Below are 26,017 nucleotides of genomic sequence, written 5' to 3'. Positions count from 1 at the left end.
TCAAAATGACTTATTTCTCAAAAATAATGACACTATCTCAAAATAAATAACTTAAAATAATGACATACTATCTCAAACTACGTCATTATTTTTGAGATAGTATATTATTATTTTGAGATACTAAATCCTTATTTTGAGAAAGTTTCTCATTATTTTAACTTACAGGATCTTTTTTTCCATTACATTCGCGGAAAATGGCTTCGATAGGTTTTAGTGTGCACACCATAATAATTAAACAATAAATAAACAAAGTGGTTATATTCACCTTTGCTATATATGAATTCCTGTACAATACGTACCAGTCAGCAAATCTCTCCACGGCCATACGGGTTTTTATCTTCTGTCATGTGACTGACACTCAGCCATCTTGTGGAAAAACGAAGAGAGAGAGAGCTAGAGAGAGATTGAGAGAGATTGAGAGAGAGAGAGAGAGAGAGAGAGAGAGAGAGAGAGAGAGCCACACAACTCGCATACAAACCTTGTGCTGTCAGAACAAGCAGAGGTAAGACAGCCAAAGTTTAATACACTAGCAATGAAAAAATCCGACATTTACGTACGGTGCCATTTCAAAGAGTCATATTGTGATTAGCTGAGTGGAGCTTCAGGACAGCAGGTTGAACCACCATGTATGTTTAGGCCTTGCAGCACCGGGCTCTAGTGGCTCTGCGTACCCGGGCCGAGTGACGTGCGGGGTGGCTGGACGAGGAAATCTTGTTGTGGAAGGCCGCGTGTAGCTAGTTAGCTTATCCTGTTAGCGCGCTAGCTACAAGTGTTAAAGGGTTAGGGATTAACTTCTACCAGAGACGTGTTACATTACATGAGCGTAGCAAATATGTGACAACACTTCTGAGGAGCTATACTCATCGACATAAATGTGTGTCAGGTATATTTTAGTGACACTGGGTTGAAACGCTGCTGCTGACTAGCTTGTTAGTCCAACTGCAGTTAGCTTGCTAGCGAAAATACCAGCATGTAGCAAAGTGGCCCTTTAACTACAACTCTATTGCCGTCTTTCAACAACACTAAAACTCTATTATCACCCTTTAACTGTGTGGAAATATGTTGGCTAATGTCAGTCGGTAATAAGCTGTGTATAGCTGTATTAACAGTGTTACTTGTTGGCTTGCTAACGTTTCGTGAGCTAACAGGATGGTTTCCACTTCACCTCCCCGAGCGACCAGCACGGCTCCTAGTGAGCATTTAAAACATTATTATCAGTGGAGTGACGCTCTTCAGCTTCGGTGTGATTTAATAACAGCAAGATGAGTGTTCATTAATGTTATTTGGCTATGCATTTCCCTGCTTTTCCTGATGGATTAAAGCTGAAACACTACACGGTGAACTCATCGGTTTAAACAACGTAACAGTCAAACTTTCAAACAACTTAAAGACGTTTTTCCGCAGACTTGAGCAGGTTTTTTATATCTCAAATGTAAGCTTGATTTAACTAAGATGATAAAAAGTTGTGTTGTTGTGAGACACCATTTGATAAGACGAGGTTTGGCACGTTTAATCGTACCCATTAAGTCTTAAAGTTATGTAAATTTAGCCAGCAGTTGTTAGTGTTTCACTTTGCTTTAACATTGACTTATGTGCGATGCTTGCAGATGTGCCACAATGTGGTTAATTTGGGCTGAGCTGCTGCATTTATTGCTTTAAGCACCAACTTACACGTGGCTTATCCGGGTTTCCATATGGTCGGTGGTTATTGTGGACCCACTGTTGCCTTTTGTACCCGATATTTTAGGAAGGCTTGTGACATGAAATCCTTGCTTTCAAGCCCTAATGACATGTAAAGTCTCGACAGTGGAGAGACAAACATCAACAAACAGCTAATGTTGTTGGCATAACATAATCATGTTTCCGTAGTTATTTAATTTGCTGAAGTTAAAACCATCTCCGTAGTCAATTACAGGTGTCTGACATACTCTACTCACAGTCTGGGAGACTTCCTAAAATAGCTTTAGCAGATGGAAATTGTACACTGGTTGTGTGCTAGTGGGGTGGGGTGTATATGCTGAGGATTAAAGCAAGTGACAAAATCTGTAGGATTTTTCCAAATTCTTTTAGCAGATGTGGTAGGTGAAATTAAACACTTCCATTAACCACAGTAATAATTTGACATAGGTAAGATGATGGTGTAGATGTAAGTTTATTTAAATGTGTTAGGGAATTTAAAAAAAATATTGCATTTTGGTCATCCTCATTTCAACATATTTCAACCTTGACATGTATAGACTAGTGCTTAATCCTTAAAATCCAAAATCAGCAGCAGGACAGCGCTCCAGTTAAATTGTTTATTCATGCAAATTGCAATCTAACCTTCCCAGTCAAAACATACTCTAGCTAACCCTTGCACCATCAGTAAATGAATAAAACTAAATATACAGACCTCTAAACTTGGTAAATGTTTGATAAGAACAGCAGGCTTTAAAAGTCAGTGTATAGTATTTTTCCTTTGGAAAAAAATCTGCAATGATAATACATGTATTTTCTTTCACTTAATTTGTTTTTTCTACAGAAGAACTGATGTACTATAACATTACTGACATACAGATTTACTGATATACACTGATACTAATGCTTTATTTCTCTCCCTTGTCATATTTGTAGAACTTCAAGGAAGAATGGCCGAAACCCAGACACTTAACTTTGGACCAGAATGGTAACTTAATGAATTGCATGAATTTATGATAAGTCTGTGGGAAGTGATTTGTAGGTTGTGAAACCGGTTTTCTTTTTTTTTCTTTTTTTGGGGGGGGGGGGGCAGTTCAGCGTCTCCAGACATGCTCAGACAGGCCAATTGCAACCTCAGCTTTCATATTGTCTCCCCTTCCTCTGTCCCCTCTGCTTCTACTAACCTTTCTTTCTCCGCAGGCTCCGTGCCCTGTCTGGAGGTGGAGGCAGTGGTGGTAGCGGCGGCGGTGGCGGTGGCGGCGGCGGTGGAAGCAGCGGCATAGTTGCCTCTCCGCCCCTATCACCTGCATTGCCAAAGTATAAACTCGCAGACTATCGTTACGGGAGAGAAGAAATGTTAGCACTTTATGTAAAGGATAACAAGGTGGGTAAAACATCTGCATCTTAGCTGTTGATGCAGCTTTGTAGTCAACATGATTTGCATACAAATTATGTAACAGCTGAGATTAGATTTAAATATTCATTATTTGATTTGTTATAACACATTGTTTCAAAGCTTCATGCGTCTTTTATAGTGAAGCCTGTGATTATCTGTGATAGATCCCTATAGACTTACATGATAAGGAGTTCCTGCCCATATTGCAAGAGGAGCCCTTGATGCCTTTGGCACTTGTGTCTTTTACAGAGGAGGAACAGGTAAGAATACTTTTCATGATAATGTCACTATCTGGGTGAGAAATCATAAGACCAGAAACCATTTCTGACTTATCAACAAGCCCAATGCGTATTACTTCTGTAATTTAGGAAAATACGTTGCAGGTGCCTAAAAGAAAGCTAAACACTTGTATCTCCCCCTTCGTCCTCTCCCCCGTTTGTATTTGCAGAGAAATTTTTCCATGTCTGTAAACAGTGCAGCTGTACTTCGGCTGACAGGGCGAGGAGGTGGTCCAATAGTAGGGGCACCACGAGGCCGAAGTACCTCAAGGGGTAGAGGTAAGAGCTCATCGGGAATAATACACCAATGTTTTCCTATCTGATTTTAAGGATAAGAAGCTGCAGATGGAGTTGACGCAGTTGCATTAGAGCAGATTTCATTTTGAAATTAGCCTTCTTCTTTTAGTTAGTTGACTGTTCTCTCTGTGTAACTTTCGAAGAGTCACAACAACTGCAGATAGTTAAGATGCCTTTGAAGAATCCCACCAATTTGGCCATAGCTTGAGACAAAGGGTGTAACATTAGCACAGTGTAGGTTTTGTGCTTACTCAGCATACCCTTCCCCAGCTGCTTGAACTCATATTGTTGTGCCTCAAATATGGAAAACCCTGTTTGAAACTTGAGTACTTTTTGCATGTACACACTCAGCTACACACTCGCATACATCCATATATTAATTATAGTTGGATACCATGTTGATTTTGCTGTAACATAGGTGTTGTTGATGGTGGTTAGGTTGCGGTTACGCTGTCCTACATTGTTTATAGAAGCTCAGCATATAGCAACACTGTTATCTGTGGGTACGTGTGTTGTGTTAACTGCCACAGAAGAAAAAATAATCCTTATTTGTGGACCACGCAGAAACACTGGATGTTACTCTTTGATATCAAACATTTTACTTAACAAATCTTTGACAAAATATTTTTTTCTGCATTTAAAATAAAAACCTATTTGATTTATGAAAGTGGAGAGGGAGAGGAGAATGGCATGCAACAGACATCCATGGCAGGTTTAATAATATGCGTCTTAGCCAAGAGGCTACTGGGAGGAAAATGTAATTGTTAAAGCTACTCATTTTTCACAGTTTTCTTCACTGTTAAAGGTTCTGTTCTCTTTTTACTGGTGACTACTGGGGTTAGGCAACGAGAACCACTTCCAAAATTCAGATTCCAAAGAAATCATTAAGAAATTAAAATTTTGATTCCGCTTATCGGTTCCTAAATGCACTACACATCTGCCAGGACCTATCTGTGTCATGTTTCAACACAATAGCGTAATGGTTTGTCTATATACGAGCATGGATGGGTAACATCACAACAGTAGTGAGTGAAAGATTGCTTGGACTATAGTAAAAAGGCGAGGCAACATGTAATGCATGTAGGAAGCTAATTACCTGTAAGTAAGGTTGCACATTAGATTTGACCAAACATTAATGGCCGCACGGCATCAGTCTCCCACCACAAGTGTGTCATCAGCCAGCGCTAGCACCTCCTGTAGAGCCAGGGATACCAAGTCGTGTCACACAGTCTATGTATGCAAGTTACTATATTCCTGTTGTCATTAAGCTGTTGCTTTTTCTTGTTGTTCAGAAAACATACAGGAACTCCTCAGCTGCATTCAGACTGAAAAACAATACAAGGGACTGTTCAAAGGCTGATCAGAAAAATGCCGCACAGCGGTTTGTAACTTTCACAGACTGGAATTTACAACTCCGGAAAGCTATCACGCTGCAGCTCTGTTTACTATTGCACACACACGACTTGTTTGTGTCAGCAGTCCATGAGTTGGCCTTCACAGTGACAGCACATTATGTCAATGATGTGAAGATGAGACAGAAAGTCCAAGACTTTGAATTTATTTATTGTAATGAAACAGTTAAAGTCAAAGAAATATTATCTAACCCGTAATCCAACTCTACTGGCAACTTAGTGTCAACTGTTTGATTCCCAGAGCATAGGCTCACATGCTCAGCTTTCTGTCCAAGCTATGGATAGAGTTAGCACTTGGTAGTATATCGATATTATATAGATATTGCAACAATATCATGATATTACATAAGTGTTGTCTTTCCCTGGTTTTAAAACTATGTTACAGTAAAATTATGTAAGTTTCTGAACTCAGCAGACTCTTCCAGCCTTTTCATTATTTTCCTTTACCCACTTAGTCATTATGTCCACATTACTGATGATTATCAAAAATCTCATTGTATAAATATTTTGTGAATGCGTGAATAGTCATCCCACAATATTGTTGCAACATTGATTTTGAGGTATTTGGTCAACAATATCATGGTATTTGATTTTGCTCATATTGCCCAGCTCTAGATAGACTTCCAATTTAAACAAGATTTACAGTATACTCAAATAAACGGTTACCTGACCATGTGGGACAGTAATGTCAGTTACAGAAACTTTTCTGAAATACCCAAATGGATGATGAAATGCAAAGGCTTGTCAGTGGGGGATTTTATTATAAACAGGAAGTAGACTTAGTTACAAGAGTAAAAACATACTACAGTTCCAGGGTTTCCCCCAGAAAATGTGTTAGTCAAGGTGGTGCCGGGGGGGTGCATCGCCGGCAACCGGGGGTGGGGTGACCATTGCGTCGCGTCGCATCGCGTCGCAACCACATCACCGGGGGGATTAGACCGCAGACTCTGATTACAACATTGAACACAATTATTTATTAAACATTAACAACAACAAAATAATACAATCTCTTACAATAAATAAAAAATCTTTAACTTTTCAAATAAATAAGGGGTTAAACATGATGATTGTGCCACTTTAACTGCAAAACATAAATTGTTCAACAAGGTCAGTACTTACAGTATTTTTGGCAGAGCTGAGAGGAACAATTTAACAATTATTTATTAAAAAATTAAATAACAAAATAATACAATAATAAAATCTCTCATAATAAATACTCACTTTCATTGCGCCACGGGGTTTTCTTCACCCTCTGACTCGCGCGTGCGTTAGACTCCTTGGTCCGTGTTTCAAGACGGGTCGGGTGGGTTGCCGACATCGCCGCAGACCCCTTGCGCCTTTGACGTGGGCCGATCCCCGCCCTGGCGACGCGGTTTGGGCGCACTGAGGACAGTCCGCCCCGGTCGACAGTCGCGCCGGGAGCAGGGGGCCCCGTCCCTCCCCGCGGGGAGAGAGGGCGCAGCGAGCACTTTGTCCACGGCCCCGGGAAGCGGCGAGGTCCGGGCGGAGGGCGCTGTAAAGCTCGCGGCGCAGAGAAGATAGACTGTCAGTCACGGTTTGGAATGAAAGGGAGAAAACATGACAGAGTAACACAGCGAATATCGCTAGTATATTTATTTATTTATTTTATTATTATTATTTTTGGAGACGTGACGTTAGTTAAGGCGGCAGCCCTGTGTTGTTAAGGCGGCCGCCTTAGCAGGAAAGCGCTGTGGGAAACCCTGAGTTCTTTCAACTCAGAAGCTTCATTAGAAGGAGTCAAGATGGTCTCCTAACTACCCCTTTACATCAAACTTGGAAAAATTGATATCTAAAGACAGCCTAAGTAAAGGTGCTATATCGGAATTGTACTATTTGTTATTATCCAATTCATCCGAGAACTTTGATTACAAAAGAAATGCATGGAGGGAAGACCTAGAATTGGATATTTCACCAAAAGAGTGGGAATCAATCTGTATTAAGGACCACACCCAAACAATTAACTCCAGATTGACATTGCTACAGTACAAATGGTTAATGAGGACATATACTACGCCAGTTAACTTAAATAAATATGATAGTAATATTCCAGATTTATGTGTAAAATGTGCTGAAATAAAAGTTCAGTCAAACTGCACTGTCACTACATGGTGTCCATAAAGTGTCTTTACAATTTAACAAATTTATTACAAAAGCAAATAAATAGACAAATATGGGGAAATGTAATCATTTAATACACCTCTATATGGGCACCATTAATTGCACAAAGCACATCAAGAAGGTACTCGATTTCTTGCCATGTTCGCTGTAGCATAGCCTCATCATTGGTGGCAATGGCATCAGTGATCTTTTGCTTCAGGTCGTTGATGTCCCGTATCTTTGTTCGATACAGAAATGCAATGTCATTAAAAGCTTTGATTACATAGAACAAATCTGATTAACATATCTCATCAGTTGCTTTTGTAATGAATTTTTTAAATTGTAAAGAGACTTCGTGGACACCCTGTATTGCAGGATAGCATCGTGGAGAGGCCAGAAAATACAAAAACTGGTTTATTTTGCACCTTTTGAACAAAGAGAAGGATAGTACAATGATTCAGCAGATGTGTTCAATGGATGTTGGCAGCTCATTTATACTTGTGTGTTTGTCAAAGACTAAAGATTAAGAATGTGTAGAGCACTAGTAACACAAGTTTACTCATCTAAGCACCTGTAACAATAAGCTGTAGAAGTTGGGTCTACATTTTCTGATAATGGTCTGAGCAACACTCAGCCAGGGGTCAGACATGTTTGTCCTTTTAATCACTTTTAACGTCCTTCCTAAAGGCTGCTTTATGCTGCAAAGTTGCACACAGATCTCATGTCCAACTATGATTGTTTTCAGGCCGGGGAAGAGGAGATGGAGGGTTTTACCAAAGAAGTTTTGATGATGTGGAAGGGTTTGGCCGTGGAGTGAGGGAGATGCATCGCTCCCAGAGCTGGGAAGAAAGGTAATACCATATCCTTTTGTGGTTTCAAGTTAGTATGAAGTCCAGGACGTGTCATGCAGAGTAAAAAAAAACAATTAACAATTTGTGCATGTGATTTAGTAAATTGGGCCCTTGAATTAATGCTACTACTCAGCTATGCTGGTGCTATTGATTTAGCATAACTCATCATCTTCCTACAGTTAGTATTGTCTTTGGCTGTCACTAACTTACTGTTGATCGCTTGGATCTTATTTTTTATCTTTATTTGATATATGTGGATATACGTCAGGTTATGGCCGTTTTTTAGATTAATGAGAGCCCTTAAATGTATTTCACAGGAAAATTGACTACTTCATAAAAAACTTATCTTCAGGTTTCTAGGGTGCCTCCTAAATGTCTTCATCGTCATTGTCGCCCTCTTCAAACTTTCAGTTGACTGAATAAGCAGCACCAAAGTTGTCAGCTGCCCTCCCTAAGAGCGGAGGAAGTGTAATATAAATAATAAGGTATTAAATTGAGAGCGTGAAGTAGTAACTCAAGAACATGAATTATTAAATCATGAGTTCGGGTTTTCCTTCCCTCAGTGACCCATCCAGACCTCTGTTAGTTTTGTCACTACTTTTGTGACACATTGTCACCTAAAGAAACAACCCTTGAGAGACAGACTATTTACAAATGTTCAGTATGAGCTTTTGATATCAAAGCTTTTTGTCATGACCTCACATAATAGATGCTTTTTTTTCTCACCAGGGGAGATAGAAGGTTTGAAAAGCCAGGTCGAAAAGACCCAGGTTAGTGTTAAAATCTGTTGCTCAAATAATCAATACATGACATACTGTTGGCTAATGCACTGCCTTATCTACTTGTTGCTCTGTGTCACCTTTGCAGGCCTAGATGGCGTTCCAGGACATTTTCCGATGAATCACAGTAAGTTTACCTTTGACCAGGTTTAATCATTGACATATAGACAGTCATGATTTGTTCGTAGGTGTTAATTATGCAAATGATATTCTGATGATGATTGACTGCATAAAATGCGCTTGTTAATGTGAGTTATATGACCGATAGTAATCACCTTTGCACTCTTTGCAGTTCGAAGCAACTACGAGGACGGTGTGACCGGCCTACCGAGGAAGCACGACTTCACGCGTTCAGAGAGTGAGAACTGGCGTACATCTCGTGATGATCAGAACGGTGAGGATGATGAGGGGGGCTGGCGCCTGGCTGGTTCTCGTCGGGACAGTGACCGGTGGTGCCCCCCAAGCCCAGGTGGGCACTGCACTGACTGCATCATCAATACATTTATCTTTGATAAATTATCTTCTGATAAATGTATTTGTGATGCACTGCTGTGTGTGCTGTATTCCTGTTTCGGAATAGGGTACTTCTGTTTCACAGCCTACAAAATGTTGTGTGGTCTGTTCACAGGAAAATTTAAACAATCCCCTACGTCCAACTTCAATTCAGGGGTAATCTCCAGTTCCACTTCTCAGTCTGTATTGTGGCTGGTTTCTTAGCTTGAATATCACAATATTATAACATATAATCTGTCAATCTTGAAGAAGCCAAGCTATATCAAGGGATTGTGATTAGTTGTGTGTGTAACTATTTTCCTTTTTCCCCCAGATGCACCTCGGTCAGCAGGGTGGCGGGAACACCCAGATCAGCGTCGCCGTTTCCCATTTGATGCAAGAGAAGACGAGCGTGGATACAGGAGGCCACGGTCAGGCAGTGGCAGCCTGGAGGACGAGAGGGACAGCCTGCCAGAGTGGTGTCTGGAGGACGCAGACGAGGAGGCGGGCACCTTCGACTCTTCAGGGGCCTTTCTCTCACTCAAGGCAAGAAGAGATAATGAAGGATTTCACAAAAAAACCATTAGACAAATAAATGTCTCATCATCACTAGATATTACAGAGCAGATCATTTGATTAGTAACCAGCCTACTGGAAAAGAGAGTGTAATTGTGTTGTTTGTTTGTGTTATCAGAAAGCCTCCAAGGAGCCCATCCTTGAGGAGGCAGAGCTTGACTTCAGACCCTTGGAAGAGTGTGAAGAGGGTCTGGAGGAAGAAGACAGTCAGCCTAAGGAGACCAAAGAGACAGAAACAGAAGCCAAGAGAGAGGCAGACAGAAAAGGTTGGTCTTTTTGATAATCCGAGTGCTGAATTTATTACTGTGATTCATTTTTAATAGCTTTAAAGACACATCTGGATATGAAATCAAAGGGAACATAGAAAAGAATTAGGATTTTGTCTTAAAATGATTGCATTTAATTGTACATACTGTGCAACACCACTGCTGACCTCAGTAGAAAATCTGTTTCAATGTAGCCTTCAGTCTACATTATGGTCAGTTCAGCTCCAGAGAAACACCACAGCTGCTGTGTCATTGTCATGCTGAGAAATATATAGACTTACTGACACTGTTTTTTTTTTTAAATGTGGGTCTTCCAGTTAAATGGTGATCTCATTCATGTAGATTGTGCCATTTAAAATGTTTCTATGCAGTATAATCTCATTACCTAAATTCAACATAAAAAGACCACACAACATTTAAATAAACGTTTGTTACAAATCTTATTTGGGGAAAAGTTTTATTGCTTGTAATTTTACTCACTTAACTTTTTTGTGTCTTTGCCATCAAGCACACACACAGAACCTTTCCCAGCAGTTGACTGACCACAATAATAAAATGGAAAATTACCCACAGCAATTTCAAGTCAATTAAAGCCTGATGAAGGAAAAAGTGCATATCAGTGCAAATCACAGACAAGGGCCCCACTTTGTTTAACATCCCATAAAGGATAAGTCCAGTTCACAGTGTGAGATGTGGGAAAGCTTCTCTCCTGTGTTCATGGTCAATTACTGCAGTATCGCCAATAACAGCAAATAAATACTTTGTGGTAGCTACAAACAGTCACTGTAGTATGAGCCCATCTCATCTCTATTACTATTATTATTTCAGAGTTTGCCAGAGTGTCAGAGGAGGCTGCACCTGTTGCTCCCCCAGTCTCAGAGCCTCAGGCTCCTACCAAGACTCTGTCCCCGAGCCAGCCCCGCAGAACAGAAGAGTCTGAGAGGCCAGCTGAACGGCAGCCACCCCTGGAGCTACCACCAGAGCCCTGCAAAGTCCCCCTGCACGTCCCCATGTCTAACAGCATGCTTGAGTCCCTACCCATGACCCACATCTCTACCACCCTTGCAGGTCAGGCTTGGTTCATTAATTTTACCGTAAAACTGATTTTATTTTATTTTTTGCAACCTACCTGGAAGACCTCTCAATATCCCACTTTTCTATTTCCTGTTTGATGCAGAAGTGTCTGCTGCATCATCCACCGTCCAGCTACCGCAGCAGAAGCCTGTGGAGGTTCCTGTGGCAATGAACAACCCGCTGCCCTTCCCTTCAAACATGATGGCACCTATCGGCAGACCCACCACTGTGCCACATGACACGGATGAAGATGAGGGGCTGAAACACTTTGAGCAGGTACGTTAGCAGACTTTTAATGTTTGAATGTCTCAGTAGGGCGTGGGGCTCTTCTCAGCTGAAAATCCACTTAGATTTGGAGCAGATTTCCTCAGTTGAATTATTAGGTCATTATTTTATTAACATTGAAAAAGCTCAGATGTTGCTCCTGTATTACAAATGAATGCTGTTTTTTTTTACTTTTTAAAATCCAATGCTCACAAAAGAGGAAAGCTTTTATTATAAATACTATTTTGATACCAGTTATATATCATTTCCCAGTAATGACAAACTGTCAATTCCCCATAAAAGACGATAAAACAAGCTGTCAAAGAGTTGTGTGCACTCTTATCAACTAAGATGAGTCATCAGCTTAAAGGAGGCAGCCCTGTTATTTTAGGTCGTATTGGTTTAAACAGTATTAGAAGAAGATTAAATTACTCAAACCTTTCTGTGTCTTGGCCCGCGTCTTTGTCCAGGAGGCAGAGAAGATGGTAGCATACCTACAGGACGGTGTGGCGGATGATGACAGACTTGCAGTAAAGACTTCAGAGAAGCCCAAACCCTCAGGTCTGCCGCTCACCCACGATGCTGCTCTCAAGTGGTTCTACAAAGACCCCCAAGGGGAGATACAAGGTGAGACTGGGAGAAGAAGTGACAGATTTTATATGCTCAAACTATGGTTCATTTTCTGTAATGGCTCCACCTCCCCCGTCTGAATCTCTTCTGCTCCTTTTTTGTGCTCAGGTCCATTCAGTAACCAGGAGATGGCTGAGTGGTTCCAGGCAGGTTACTTTACCATGTCTCTCTTAGTCAAAAGAGGGTGTGATGAAGTTTTTCAACCCTTGGGAGATATCATGAAGATATGGGGGAGGGTACCGTTCACTCCAGGCCCTGCACCTCCACCTCTACAGGTACCTGTTTTATTAATTGTGGCCTGTTAAATTCCCCTTATCACATCCAAGAGTTTGCTTTATAAATCAGTGCTAATGTTAAATACTAACTATGGCCGCTAGATGGTGTGATAGTCAATGAATTTCATCTGCAACTGGTATAAAAATCCTTCATGAGTCAGCTCATCAGTGCTGAATTAGTCCTCTTCCTTCTGATTTAGGTTTTGTGTAGGGTTTTTTTCTCTTTTCCTGCAAATGCTGGCAGAAATTAGACTAGAATTCATGATGTTTTCAATCTTGGTTGATGAACTTTGACCTGAAGCAAACACTGAATATACATTTGAATTAAGTGACAGTTTGAATGTCTAGCAGCAAACAACCAGAGAGAATACCAACAAATGGAGTAATCCCATTGTGATTAACGATAGAAGTTGTCTTTCTGGATTTTTTAAAAAACATGGTTTATTTTCCATTTTAACCATTTCGTGTCCTAAACCAAATATTTGTTGTTGTTTTTTTAATAAGTGGGTATCAGTTATTTGGCAGTGACCAGCAGACTTCAGTATCAAATTAAAAACAAACTGTTCTTTATTGCTATGAATAAAGAAAAGAAAAACGTTGATTCAATATTTCACTTTGAGTTTTATATTTAGTAGAGTCACCTTTATTAGAGACGTCAGCCGTAAGTTTATTTTGAAAGGTCAGTTAGCTTTTCAAAACTGGACATTGCACTTTTTTCTTCCCTAAATTTTCTTTTCAAAGCTGCTCAAATTTACTTAAGTTACTCAACATCATGTGCTTGTAGCCTTTTTTTTGGACTGGTCATTCTGAGTTTTTTTCTCCTCTTGTGATGCAGGGTAATCAAGAAAGGTTGAAGAGGCAGCAGGAGCTCACTGCTCTCAACCTTTACCAGTTACAGCAGCTCCAGTATCAATACCTCCTCAGGTAGAGTCATATCTGATACCTTAGAAATCTGATTTTATAGTAACATCCTAGACCCGCTGCAGTAAATATATACCTTTTTAAACATGTAATATGTGTAAGTGATTGACCCATTTATATTTATTCACATTTTAACTTCCCTCTCCTCCTCTTGTCTACCCATCCTCAGGCAGCAGTATGCTCAGGCCTTGGCCCAGCAGAAAGCTGCAGCCCTCAGCTCAGCTCCTCTTCAGCAGCAACAGCAACATCAACAGCAGATCAACCTGCTTCTACAGCAATACCAGGCTCTGAAGCTAAGGTTGATAACGCTCTATGTACCTTGATCTGTACCAGTGCTGACTCAGTACATCAGCGTTTGGAAGTCTTGACATTAACAGCATCACATATGTTAATTTGTGTGTTTGCTTCCTTTTTGTAGAGCATCTGAGAGCCTTATACCTCCTGTTACACGTTCCCTTTCTGTACCAGACTCTGGTTCTGTGTGGGAAATGCAGAACCCGACCTCTCAGGCTTCCTGCACACCAAACCTCCAACAAGCTGTTCCAAGCAGTGAGTTTCAAGCTTAGTTTGTTTGTCAATCACATGAAAGCAAAATGATGTTACAGCAGTGTAATGCATCATACTCTCACCCTCTCAACAGCGTGGGATGGCAGCAGTGTATGGGATTTACCAATAGACTCCATGGCACAGGCTCCAACCATTGAGCAGATGCAACAGTTTGAAAAGTCAAAGTCTGCAAAGGTAACCAGAAATTACTTTTCCATTTTCTTTAATTTGTGTAACTCATGAGTATCGTACTTGTATGGAACCTTTTTGAGACATTAGTAAGAGTCAGAAACTGGGTAGAAATCATAAATATGTCATCATACATGTAGATAATACTGTAGGTACATTCACATTATCTCATCCATCAGTTGGAGCTGGAGAGGCGTGAAGCAGAAATGAGAGCCAAAAGGGAGGAAGAGGAGAGGAAACGGCTGGAAGAGGTCCTGAGGGCTCGACAGGAGGAGGAACGTAAACGCTTGGAGGAAGAGGAGCTGGCACGACAAAAACAGGTTGAGTGTTAGAACAATAGCATTCACATTTAACTGTTGGTGCAAGCTTTGTGAGTCACTTTTCTCTGATGACAATGAGACTGACCACTTACATGTGTAGGAGGAGGCATTGAGGCGACAGAGAGAGCAAGAAGAGGCGCAGCGCCGGCAAAAAGAAGAAGAGGAGCGACTGGCACAGGAGGAGGCTCTCCGCAGATTAGAGGAGAGGCGGAGAGAAGAGGAGGAGAGAAAGAGACGGGAAGAGTTCCTTCGCAAACAGGTAAACCAGTGTAAACATGTGATACTGTGCCCCTTTCTGGACTTGTGAAACATCTCCCTAAATTTCCCTGTGCAATGTTGTTACCTCACCAGGAAGAGGAGCGCAGAAAGCAAGAGGAACTTGAAGCATTAAGGAGGCGTGAGGAGGAGAAGCGAGCAGAGGAAGAGGCAGCAGCTGCTGCAGTGGCAGCTCTTCAGGCCCAGCAACAACAAGAGGAGCAAAAGAGGAGAGAGCAAGAGGCCCAAAGACAGCAGGAGCTGCAGAGACAGAGGCAGCAGCAACAAGAGGCTCTCAGGCGACTTCAGCAGCAGCAGCAGCAGCAGCAGCAGCTTGCACAAATGAAGGTAAAAAAACAAAGAATTAGTAGGCAAAATATGACAGGAAATGGATTTAAAGTTAAAAAGACAAAACACATTGCTGTTCATAGCTTCCATCGTCATCAAAGTGGGGCCAGCAGTCAAGCAATGCACTCAGCCAGGCTCAGAACGCCCTGTCATTGGCTGAGATCCAGAAACTGGAGGAGGAGCGAGAACGACAGACGCGGGAAGAGGTATGACAGGAAGTCGTCGTAGTGTGTGTTTGTTCTGTCAGTAGCCTTGTTCGTGTTGTGTATTATAAACATACATGTCAATGTCATTTTCATGCACAGTACGTAGTTGTCGGTCTGATCCCCCTTTGTCCTTTTCGCCCCCGCAGCAGCGACGTCAGCAGCAGGAGCTCCTGAAGCTGCAGCAACAACAGGCTCTGCAACAGTCTCAGCAGCCCCAGGCCAAGCTGTCTGGTTGGGGCAATGTGGCCAAACAGCCAGTTATTACCAAGTCATTGCTGGAGATTCAGAGGGAGGAAGCCCAGCAGATGAAACAGAGGAAGGAGCAGCCGCAGCAGCCTCAGCCAGTGCATCAGCCACCGCAACAGCCACACCCCATCACTCCCCAGCAGACCCGCACGCAGAACAGAACTGTACGTGACCAGTATGATGCTGGAAGTGTCTCAGTAGACTAAACAGGATAAAATCTACAGAGCTGAGTGTGAACATTCAGTGTGTCCAACACGACTTGTAAAACTGTGTTAATAGTTCAGAAAAAATATTTAATGGAGCTTTCTTTCATACTTGGGATGTGAAAACTTTACAGTCCTTGTCAGTTAATTATGAGAAGAGACAGTTAATGGGCCTGTTTTTGTTGGGTTTTTTTTTTTTGTCTCCTAAATCTATCTAATTTAAACAGTCATAAAAAATGTCAGCTAATCCATAATGTCCATTTTTATCCTTTTTTAAAAGGTAAAAACTTCAAATGATACTTTGTGAGACAAGGAACAGTGCTGAAAGTATGAATTAATGACTGAATGAGGGGACTGACAGGAAATGGATTACCAACAATTTAGATAATCGATTAGTCATTTAAGTCATTTTTCAATCACAAGCAAAACATCCCCTAGTTACAACTTGTAGCTTACCACTTGTACAGATTTGCTGCTTTTCTTATTGTCATGTGATGGTAATTTGAATATCTTTCGAACTGTTAGTGGGACAAAGCAAGAGATATTTAAAGACATCACCTTGGGCTATTGGAAACTGATTTTTCTCCAACATGTTATAGACCAAACAACAATGGAAGTAATAGATTAAATGAAATTTAAACAAGTATCAAAATATTGTCACTTGCAGCCCTAGAATCATGTGTCATGTAATTAACATCTCTCTCTCTTCACAGACAACTCTGAGCAGCTCCGTGTGGGGGTCTGTTAACACCAGCACCTGCTCTAATTGGGGCTCGGACCCCAGCAGCATCTGGGGTGACACCCACAACTCTAATATGGGTTTCTGGGATGAGGCTGTGAAGGAGGCCGTCCAGCAGCCTCCCCAACCGAAGAAAAGCAACGCTCAGAAAAACAACAAGGGCAATGCCAACCTCAGGTACTGCCAAAATATCAAATTATCCTACTGTAATTTACCACACAGACAATATTAGTAATACATGGATCCCACTAACTTTTTTTTTTTAACCTGCTTTCTGCATTTGTTTGTGCACATGAAGTAACTCTTTGAGTGGGCGAGCCAACAAGAAGGTAGAAGAGGAGGAGAAGCTGCTGAAGTTGTTCCAAGGGGTCAATAAGAGCCAGCAGGACACCTTCATGCAGTGGTGTGAGCAAACTCTGCACACGCTCAACACAGCCAACAACCTGGATGGTAGGTCTTTAAAAAATGTGCTGCAGATGCACCCACCCACCACTATCAGTTGACCATCTCCGCAAGCCAAACTACTCACAAATATTCTTCATCTGCTTCCCTGCCAGTTCCGACGTTTGCATCCTTCCTGAAAGAAGTGGACTCTCCATACGAGGTGCACGATTATGTCAGGGCCTATCTGGGGGACACTCCCGAGGCCAAGGACTTTGCCAAGCAGTTCCTGGAACGTCGTGCCAAACAGAACGCTAACCAACAGAAACCGGCCCCGCAGAACCAACAGCAAGCCCTCAAACAGCCGCAGGTGAGCGAAATGACGTGGTACCAGTCAGCCGTGGTCCTGTGTGTCAGGTCTTATTTGACACAACATGTTGCTCTTCTTCTCACCAGAAATAGTTTATTGCCTGACATGTTTAAACCAATAAGAACACGTCCTCTGACGAAGCCAGTGCTGTCACGCTCTGCGGGTGCTGTCGTTGTTTACATTTCTGGCTTGTTGAATCTTCCTCGTCACCATCTGGCTCAGCCCCTAAAACTGTCTGTGGACTGCTGACTTTCCTTCTTAATGCTTGTGTCAATATATCTCAACACTTTCTATTAAACATACCAAAAATTTAACTTTTTGAGATATTATGACTGTCTGGACTGAGTCAGCTGCTTTGTCTCTTAAACCATCAACACTGCAGCCGTTAAGCTTGACCCAAGCTGTACTTTGATATACTGAATTTTAAAGAATTGAGGACATTTTCTTCCCTCAAATATTGTCAGAACATATTGTTAAACATCAAACCAGAATTTCCCTTCCAATAAAGGGAAGTTTGAACGTTTTTCACAATGTACAACAGTGCAGGGTGTTCAATTACAACACTTAAATCTATAAAATCTTAAATTATAAATTATAGCTTACTTGCTATGGATTTAATTGTCCAAGCTACTGTTTTAAAAATTGAGGCAGCAATACATTAATTTTAATTTGTATTATTTTAAAGATTTTAGATGTAATTTAGTATGACAAATCAGCCATCTTTAGATTTTGACCCAAAAATGCAGCCGGTGTTGTGGGTTTTGAGAGTAGTTTATATACAAATGCATGTGATTTATTTAACATACAGAGTGCTGATTAACTGAATAGAAAGGGACCCCCATTAGAAAAAACACAATCGGCCAATATGAGACAACTTAAAAGACTTTTATGTCCTTTGACAAAACCAATCTGGTTTAAGTCAAAATCCAAGTATAGTGGGGCCACGTTATATCAAGTATCTGAATTTTTTTGGTGTCAGAGATCAAAGCTTCAAAGTTGAATCAGTCTTTTAAATTCACATTTTTCTCTTTCCAAGGATTCTGTATGGGGTGGAACAGGATCTTCATCGCTCTACCAGTCCAACCATACAGGTGGCCAGCAGCAGCGCTTTGAAACTGTCACCTCAGGGAAGAAGAAAAAGAAGCAGAAGATGGTCCGCGCAGACCCGAGCCTTCTTGGTGAGAGCAAACATCCATCTGCCAAATCTAAAAAACGTATCCACCCAACACTCATATCTCATCCATTAAATTCATTTTCTTTTCTTTTTTTCAGGTTTTTCTGTGAACGCGGCATCTGAGAGATTGAATATGGGAGAGATTGAGACTTTGGAGGACTTTTAAGGGACTGCAGCCAAGCAAACCCCAACTGACTGTATCCAATTTGAACAGCAGCTGTTTTACCCAAACCCCTGCCCGGCCCCCTGACTGCTTCCACGTCTTTTCATCTTTATTTTTTCGGTTTCCCACTTATCAGGCATTCCCTGGTAATCTCTCATGAATTCTAAATTGTAAACAAACAGTCATCTCTGAGGCAGGGTTTGTTACCCCTTTGCTAACAGAGCGATAATCCTATTAAATTCTTTGAGAGAGAGAAATGGAAACGGGTCATTGAAACATCCAACCGTACAAGCAATCGCCAAATGAACTTAAGTTTCTGGAGAAAGCCTGCAGAGGCATTGATGTCTGTTTGGCATCAGCTGCTCAGTCCTGAATCATGTCCTGTTGTAGAAATTCACAGTTATGACCAAATTCAAATTTGGCCTACATCCTATGGGATTTTTTTCCGAGTGTGGATAAATGGGTGGGGTGGTTGGGGTATTATGGGAAAGGTTATAGAGATTATATCCATTGATTTTGTTTTATTTATTGAAATTTAACCCCCACACTTTAATCCCCCCTCCTTTTCTCTTTCCCCTCCCTGTTTTCTGCTGGGTGTTCATGGATAATGATGGCAAAGTAGAGCCCAAGGATTCGTGCCCACTTATGTCCTGTTTTAAGGACATATTCAAAAGTTCCAAGTAGTTATCTATTTCTTGTAAAATACTAGGCTGTTTAAAGAATAAACTTTCAATTCTGCATCTGTATTATAATATATGAAAATGATCTGCTGGAGTCATACTTTTTTATTGCAGTATGAAATAAAACAGTCTGATGTGTGGGCTGTTGACACCTGTGTCTGAACAATTCAGATAGCATTCATTTAATCCACATGCATTCACATGGTCACACTTAAATTAAATCACATTTATCCTGTTAAGAGCTGAGAGTGTAAAAGTGAAAAGTAGAAATTGCCAGCTGAAAGTGTTGCAAGTTATCAGGATTCATAAAATATTTTAATAGATGTGCAATCCTTTAAAGCGTGACAAATTATGAAATTGAAAGTGAATAATCACTGTCTTCAGTATGTTCGAATGGGAACTATGAATCCTTTCAGGAAGTAAAAGGTTATCCTGTTGCTGCTCAGTTGTAGTGCATATTTGACAATGAAGCAGTTGTGGTTTCAAATCTGCAAGGAGGAAATGAAACCCAACAATTTGTTCCTATTGAAAACATGCCAAATTTGAAAGTACGTATGCAGATCGTCATCAGACTGAACCAAAAACCTTTGCAAAGAAAAAAAATAGGTGCTCTTTAGCAGTACACCAAACCCTACCACATTCAGATACACATAAACCTAAACACTGACCTGATTCTGAGGCCTACTTAATGTAACTTTACACAAGCACTGTACTTTTGTACAATATTAAGATCATTGCACTTTTTTTATGTATTTTTAATTGTGGCTTCTTAAACTCCACAACATTGCACTTTTTACTCCACTGTATGTATTATTTTGGGGGGTTTTTAAAGGGCATTTTCACCTTTATTTGATGGCCTTGTAAAGAAAGATGATATCCCAGATGGTGTTGGGCTTGCCAGCTATGCATTTCTAATTCAAAAGATGCTGGTTGCATTATGGGAAATGTAGGATACAGAAGGCCTCCAGTGTTTTGAAGTGCAGTTCCCTGCAGTGCTCCATTAAGATGCATATATTAATGCATTAATCCAATGATGATTTAACTCTGAAAGGAGCCAGTATGTTGACTCACGACTTTTACTTTCAATTAAGTATTTTTACTGTGAGTTTACTGGTACTACGTTGTCAGATATTCCGTTGAAGAAAAAAGGAGTAAAACATCCAGCCGAGACCTTCGTGATGTAACCTGGCAAGGTCAGCGGCTACCAAATGTTACACACACACACACAGACGCCCAACTATGTGGCCAGAGGAGTTTGGAGTGGGTGGGCCCTGCGATGATGTGCTCACAAAGTCCACACTGTCCAGACAGTCTTGGCACACCTAGTCCCACCCCTTCTCTCACCCCTCGGCTGCCTACCTTTCTGCCTCCTGCGCTCCCCTGAACTCTTCTCCTGCTTCATCTCCCAGGGTCACTTACCGGTTTGAAATCACTGCTCGCGGAGTTTTGGAGACGCTTCGCTCTTTCTTGTTGCTCATCCCTCGCAGCCACCATGGTTCACAGCAGCAGTATCTGCAGATTCCTCCTCCTGGTGTTCCTAGGCCTCTTGGTAGCATTTGTACACACAGGTAAACCTCCTGTTGAGTCTGATTTCATATTTACATTTAAATATTGTGTTTGGGTGACAATAAGTATGCAATTTCACTTGTTTGTTCTGCTAGTAATCCTCATAAAATGAAAGAGCATACAAGAACACAGTCTAAGTTAAACAGTATAGCTGACTTGAATTGAAATGTAGGCATGCTGTTATAGGTTAAAATTAGGGTCTGAAATCGGTGGCTTCTTGTCAGACAAAAATAAGAAAAAAAATTTAAATTGTTGTCCTTAAAACAGTGCAATGACTTAATATTCAAATGGTAGGTGTGAGGTTTTATATCCAAAAATGCTTATAGTTGCCTGCTTATATGCTATAAGTCACTAATAGGTTGATGTTTGGTCCTCTCTAGGTATCAAAGGTGTGTTTATGTGTCATTTTCCCCTTTCCCCCCCTTCCCACACACACTCGGGCGTTGATGTGCGAGTGTGAAGCCTGATGTAAATGATTCAGTTGTTGAAGCTCTCAGAGCTGTGAAAGCTGCTCTTTGACAAACAGGAAGACTCAGTTGCTTCAGTGATGTCCGATGTTAGAAGTGTGTTTGAAACTGAATACTTGGTGCCCTCTTCACTCTAGCTATAAAGTTTAAGTGATCATGCTTGTAGTATTGGTTTGGCTTTGAGGTACTGAAACAGACGTGGGTATTGATTTCTTTTCATACGTGTGAAAAGCTTGGGGAAGTGAGCACAAATGAAGTTATTCTGTGAACATTCTCGTGTGACGCAGGAAGTGTTAACTAACATCAGCAGCTTCTCAGCATCTGAACTATTTTAAATTCGTCAGATCAGCATACTCATGGTCTTTCTTTCACTTTCGTCAATTCCTGTTCTTTACTTCTCTGTCCCTTTTTCTCTGATGCCTCTATAATGAGCTCAAGAAAAGCTGTGGTAAAGAATTCCCCAACAACACACAGTCAACCAGATCTCAGGCCCAAAGGTCAGACGTGAGGTCAAAAAGGTTGTTGGACGACGGGAATATAACAAGTCTATAGATATCCTCCTTGTCCTGTGGAAAAGAAGACTCACTGTCTCCTTTTACATGTGGGACAAAACCTTCTGTGATAGAATCAGGTTTTGACCATGTCAGGGTTTCTAACACTGATGTCTACAATTCGTGTCTTTTAATCTTTTGACTGTACAATTTTAAGGTTGAAACATGAGTTAAATTACTTTGAACACTCAGGGAAACCCAGATTTGACATATCCAAACTAGATAGAGATTAGAAGTTATTGAGTTGTGTATATTCCACCTTAGTGTTTTTCTAGAGAAAAGGGGGAAAAAAATCACTTCACGATTACAGATAACTTAAACATACTTAAGATAAGTTTTTATGAGTGAGTTCCTTACTTTCTGTACTCTAATGTGAAACTGTACTCTGCAGCCACTTCCTATCACAGACACATCTGTTGTGCGTATTGCTGTTGGAAATGTGGTGTACGTGATGTTTTTAAGTGCCACCAATCTTGACCACAACACCAACCCAGTGACTGAACAAGCACCACAGGCAGCCTGTGACTTAGCATGGGAAACAAGCAGAGCTGTGTTAATAAGACGATTAAACAGTGTGACTATTAAACATTCTCTCTTTCCTTGATCTTCCACAAAATGGCTGATCTGATATTTTGAGAGACTGCCCTCAAACACAGAAAGGGATCCATCACTAGTTTTGTTCCTGGACATGGAGACCAGTTGTAGCAACCAAACCCTTTTCCTACTTTCTATATTTAAGAATACAATCCAAACCACACTGGTCAAATATTGTACATAGAAAATCTGACCTCCATCCACGAAAGTGAAAGAAGGTGAAGCAAGGACATCATTGATGTCATGTTTGAGCTGCGACGCTCACGGTTTCAATACTTGGCTAGGTTAATTTTCACACTCGGCTGTTTGCATGCTTTGTCATCTCTCTTGGTGGTGTGAAATCCTGAGGTACCAACAAATGGCCTTCTGTATTTTTAGTGTCTGAAATCATCCTTCCTTAAAGTCTGTGACAGACTTTTCTGGCTTATGGGCTTTTTATTGTATAAAAGAAGGAGGGTTCTTGATTGACATCTGAAGCGTGTTGTACAGTGATTTCCAACAAGGTGTACTAGTACACCCGGGGGAATATGAAACATAATGGATCAACAGTTGAAATAGCAGCTAAAGGTAATGAGTAACTATTTGAAATAGTTTACTAAAACTAATGAACAAACAGCTAAAAAATAATGGAAATAGCTAAAAGCAATAAACAGTTGAAATAACTAGCTTACAGTAATTAATAAATATCTTAACTTGTGAACTTAAACTAATGAACAAACAGCTAAAAAATAATGGACAAACAGTCAAAAAAGTTAGCTAAAAATAATAGATAAACAGTTGAAATAGCTAACTTAAAGTAATGGGTAAATATTTGAAATGGTTAAATAAAACTAATAAACAAACAGTTAGCTAAAAAGAATAGTAGAACAGTTTAAATAATTTGCTAAAAGTAATGGATAATTAGCACAAATAACTTGACCAAAGCAACTAGCCTCTTAAATGATTTATGTTAAATAACATCTGGTATATTATATATTTGAACATATTTGCAGTATGGATGGATAGGATAGGACTGTGCTGTACATGAGACAGTAAAGGTTGGAAACCACTGACCTAGCGGGTCACAGAATTATGTTTTTTTTTTTTTTTTTTTTTTTTTTTTTACAGGCTTCAAGTTATGTTAATTCCATCAAACAGAAATTAAAAGTGCAAGTAAACCCCTCCTAATGGAAACAAATACCAACGGAAAACATCATGTTATTATTTTTGTGCCTTCTCATTAAATCAAGCTGTCCAGAAGGCACAGCCTTTTACACACAGGGACTATTTAATAAACAAGTTTGTTTGACATGCAGTGCCCAGCCGGTGCCTGGTTTGGGCCTGGCCGGTTGTTACTGGTTGCAGCCCGCCGCTCTCTGTGACTGCACAAGCTGGCTTTTGTGCCCTCGGCTGAAGGCCTCATTGATGGCTGAGCTGGCCAGTGGCCCGGACCTCCAAACCTCCAGCCAGCTACGGGACAGGAAGCTGCATATGACTCTGAGTCAACACAGCAACATCAAAATACTCACATCAGAAGTGCATATCAGAATCAGATAACACACCGATTAAATTATATCCAAATTTTTTAATTTCCTAATCGTCCATAACCATTTTTGAGGTTCAACACGGCATTAGCACCAATAAAATGAAACTGTTGAATAGCGAAAACATGTCAAACACGGTGAAGGAGTTTACTGAGGGTGTCAGAGCCTACAAAGTAAATATGTAGCGTTAAATAAGCTGAGCGTAAACATATTTGGTGTATGGTTTTGTTGGTATGCGTAGAGCTGAGGGTAGGATAAGTGAATCAGTGAGTGTTTGAATGGGTGGGCTTGTGTGTGAAGAGTTTATTTTCTCAGGCGAGATGAAGATCAGATTTTCCTCTGTTCCTCTGCATTTCAAAAGAAAAGCTGTACAGCTGTTCAACTACTGGAGAGACGGCAGCAACCACAATCGTGGAGTCTTTCTGGCAGTTTACGCTCTTCAGTTGAAGCCGGGCTCAGAGAGTCGTGTTAGGAAACAGAATTATGTGGCCTAGAAAGAGACTTTGTTCCTCTGGCTACTGTAGAGGTGTGAAAAGTCTCAGGGGAACTTCATGCTCAGATGGGAGGAATGTCAAAGGAGGACAATTTGGGATGAAAGAGGAACAGACAAACAATGGGCAGAAGACTTCATCCAGTCAGCAGTCCCCTTTGTACTACATAGTACACTAAAACATGAAATATCTACCTGCACTCCACTGAAATAACCACCCAAGCTCTGATTAAAGGAGCTTTTCAGACAGTAGACGTGATGCCTTGGAAAACAGAAACATATCGAGGCTACCTGTAGCTCAAATGGACAACATGTCCATCCTCTACAAAGACATCCTTATACTCTTGCCTGAGCCGTTAACCCAGTGAGACAGAGAGAGGCTGTTGGAGTCATTACAGATGGAGCCATGTTTGCCGCTCTGAATCCCCAAGGCCTCCGTGTCCAGAGAAAAGACAAACAGAGCCATTAGCAAAGCCGTGTGCCTCGTCAGTGAAATTACCGCCTTATAAAAACACACAGTGATTCAATACTGGCTGCACAGCAGGCAGTCATTGTCAATACAGGGATCAAGTGATTAGATGTCTGGTTCTGGATCAGTCGTGTTCAAAGAAGCTGAAATGGTGAGTAAAATTATTTTCTTCCTTTACAGAGACGGTCGCAGACCCTGCCTCAACCACCAGGGACAACCAGGACACCATGTCCGGGGAGCCACCCAGCGACGTTACCACCAAAGACCCTTTCCAGGATATGACGGAGCAGTCCTTTACGTACGACTACGAGGACACCACACACTCCCAAGGCATTGATGAGGAGGAAGGTAAAACTGAAATATTTGATCTAGTTTTCACAGCCCCTATTTTATTTATGTATTCCCACATGATTAAAATGATATCTATGTTTGTGTGTGTGTGTGTGTGTGTGCAGGGGTCCTGGGACCTGGGGCCATCACAGCCATCGTTATAGCAGTCTTCCTGGGAGCATCTGTCCTGCTCGCCCTCATCGTCATCACACTCAGAAAGTTCACCGCTTCCTAGAGTGAAAACATCCCACCTCGTGTGTGTGTCCTGAATGTGTTTGCACGGCGTGAGTGTGTGGCTGCTAGTTAGTGTGTCTGTCTTTCGCTTTTTTCTCTCGACTCTTAACTCTCACTCTTTGTCTTTCATACAAAGACAACTTGGGTGTTTCTTTAGCTTTTGCTGTAGATGCTGGAAAATGTGGCAGGTCCCTTGACTGAGAAACGATACGCTGCTCCGCACGATATTTACAAGACACTCACATGTCCACTTATTACTAAAGGTGTAACGTTAGAAACTGGCTGGCTCTTCCAGTGTCATTTTAATTTTGTTCCGCTTTTGTACTTTGTCCTTTCAAGATCTTACACATGTGTTCAAAAGTGTTTTTCATGTTTGTGGGCTGTTTGTTTTCTTGTAGTTTGATTTTCTTGTCTTGAGAGTTTATTGTGAAGTATCCTGCATGTGTTTGCCTTTATTTCTACATGAAGTGTGTGTGTGTGCTTGAGAGAGTGTTTCTCTTTGTGAAAGTGTTGCCCTACATATCCGTTTTGTTAGATTTTTTCTCACATTTCTACACCCAACATGAAAGATATTTTTAGTTTCATTTGCCTACGCATGTATTGCTACCAGTCTTTCACAGTGATTTTACATTGTGCCAAAATAATTTCAAAAATATTACACTGGTGT

General features: G+C 41.0%; 2 protein-coding genes across 2 annotated transcripts; both read left to right on the top strand.

Moving 5' to 3' along the window:
* Window positions 1–415: 415 nt before the first annotated feature.
* On the top strand, window positions 416–18,968 carry gigyf2 (GRB10 interacting GYF protein 2). The gene is made up of 29 exons (XM_062428663.1): window positions 416–502; window positions 2,614–2,665; window positions 2,878–3,061; window positions 3,238–3,333; window positions 3,522–3,630; window positions 7,924–8,029; window positions 8,759–8,799; window positions 8,897–8,935; window positions 9,101–9,202; window positions 9,635–9,846; window positions 9,995–10,142; window positions 10,971–11,210; window positions 11,320–11,492; window positions 11,951–12,107; window positions 12,219–12,385; window positions 13,221–13,309; window positions 13,476–13,604; window positions 13,725–13,855; window positions 13,947–14,047; window positions 14,221–14,361; window positions 14,462–14,620; window positions 14,713–14,964; window positions 15,048–15,170; window positions 15,317–15,580; window positions 16,333–16,535; window positions 16,657–16,808; window positions 16,916–17,109; window positions 18,146–18,287; window positions 18,382–18,968. The coding sequence occupies exons 2-29, from the start codon at window positions 2,628–2,630 to the stop codon at window positions 18,447–18,449; spliced, it is 3,960 nt and encodes a 1,319-aa protein (XP_062284647.1). The 5' UTR covers window positions 416–502; window positions 2,614–2,627; the 3' UTR covers window positions 18,450–18,968.
* Window positions 18,969–20,618: 1,650 nt separating this feature from the next.
* snorc (secondary ossification center associated regulator of chondrocyte maturation) lies at window positions 20,619–25,351 on the top strand. The gene is made up of 3 exons (XM_062429762.1): window positions 20,619–20,694; window positions 24,967–25,134; window positions 25,242–25,351. Exons 1-3 carry the CDS (start codon window positions 20,619–20,621, stop codon window positions 25,349–25,351), a joined length of 354 nt encoding a protein of 117 aa, XP_062285746.1.
* Window positions 25,352–26,017: the final 666 nt, after the last annotated feature.

Source organism: Scomber scombrus, chromosome 11, assembly GCF_963691925.1.
Source record: "Scomber scombrus chromosome 11, fScoSco1.1, whole genome shotgun sequence".
Lineage (NCBI taxonomy): Eukaryota > Metazoa > Chordata > Actinopteri > Scombriformes > Scombridae > Scomber > Scomber scombrus.
This window is presented reverse-complemented; position numbering and strand designations above follow the sequence as displayed.

Bases quoted from the DNA above. Each gene is read 5' to 3' on its own strand.
- gigyf2 (XM_062428663.1), top strand. From the start codon at position 2,628: ATGGCCGAAACCCAGACACTTAACTTTGGACCAGAATG. The intron at 12,108-12,218 runs GTGAGACTGGGA...TTTTGTGCTCAG, and splicing joins CCCCCAAGGGGAGATACAAG to GTCCATTCAGTAACCAGGAG. The intron at 16,536-16,656 runs GTACTGCCAAAA...GTGCACATGAAG, and splicing joins AAGGGCAATGCCAACCTCAG to TAACTCTTTGAGTGGGCGAG.
- snorc (XM_062429762.1), top strand. From the start codon at position 20,619: ATGGTTCACAGCAGCAGTATCTGCAGATTCCTCCTCCTGGTGTTCCTA. The intron at 20,695-24,966 runs GTAAACCTCCTG...CTTCCTTTACAG, and splicing joins GGTAGCATTTGTACACACAG to AGACGGTCGCAGACCCTGCC. The intron at 25,135-25,241 runs GTAAAACTGAAA...GTGTGTGTGCAG, and splicing joins AGGCATTGATGAGGAGGAAG to GGGTCCTGGGACCTGGGGCC.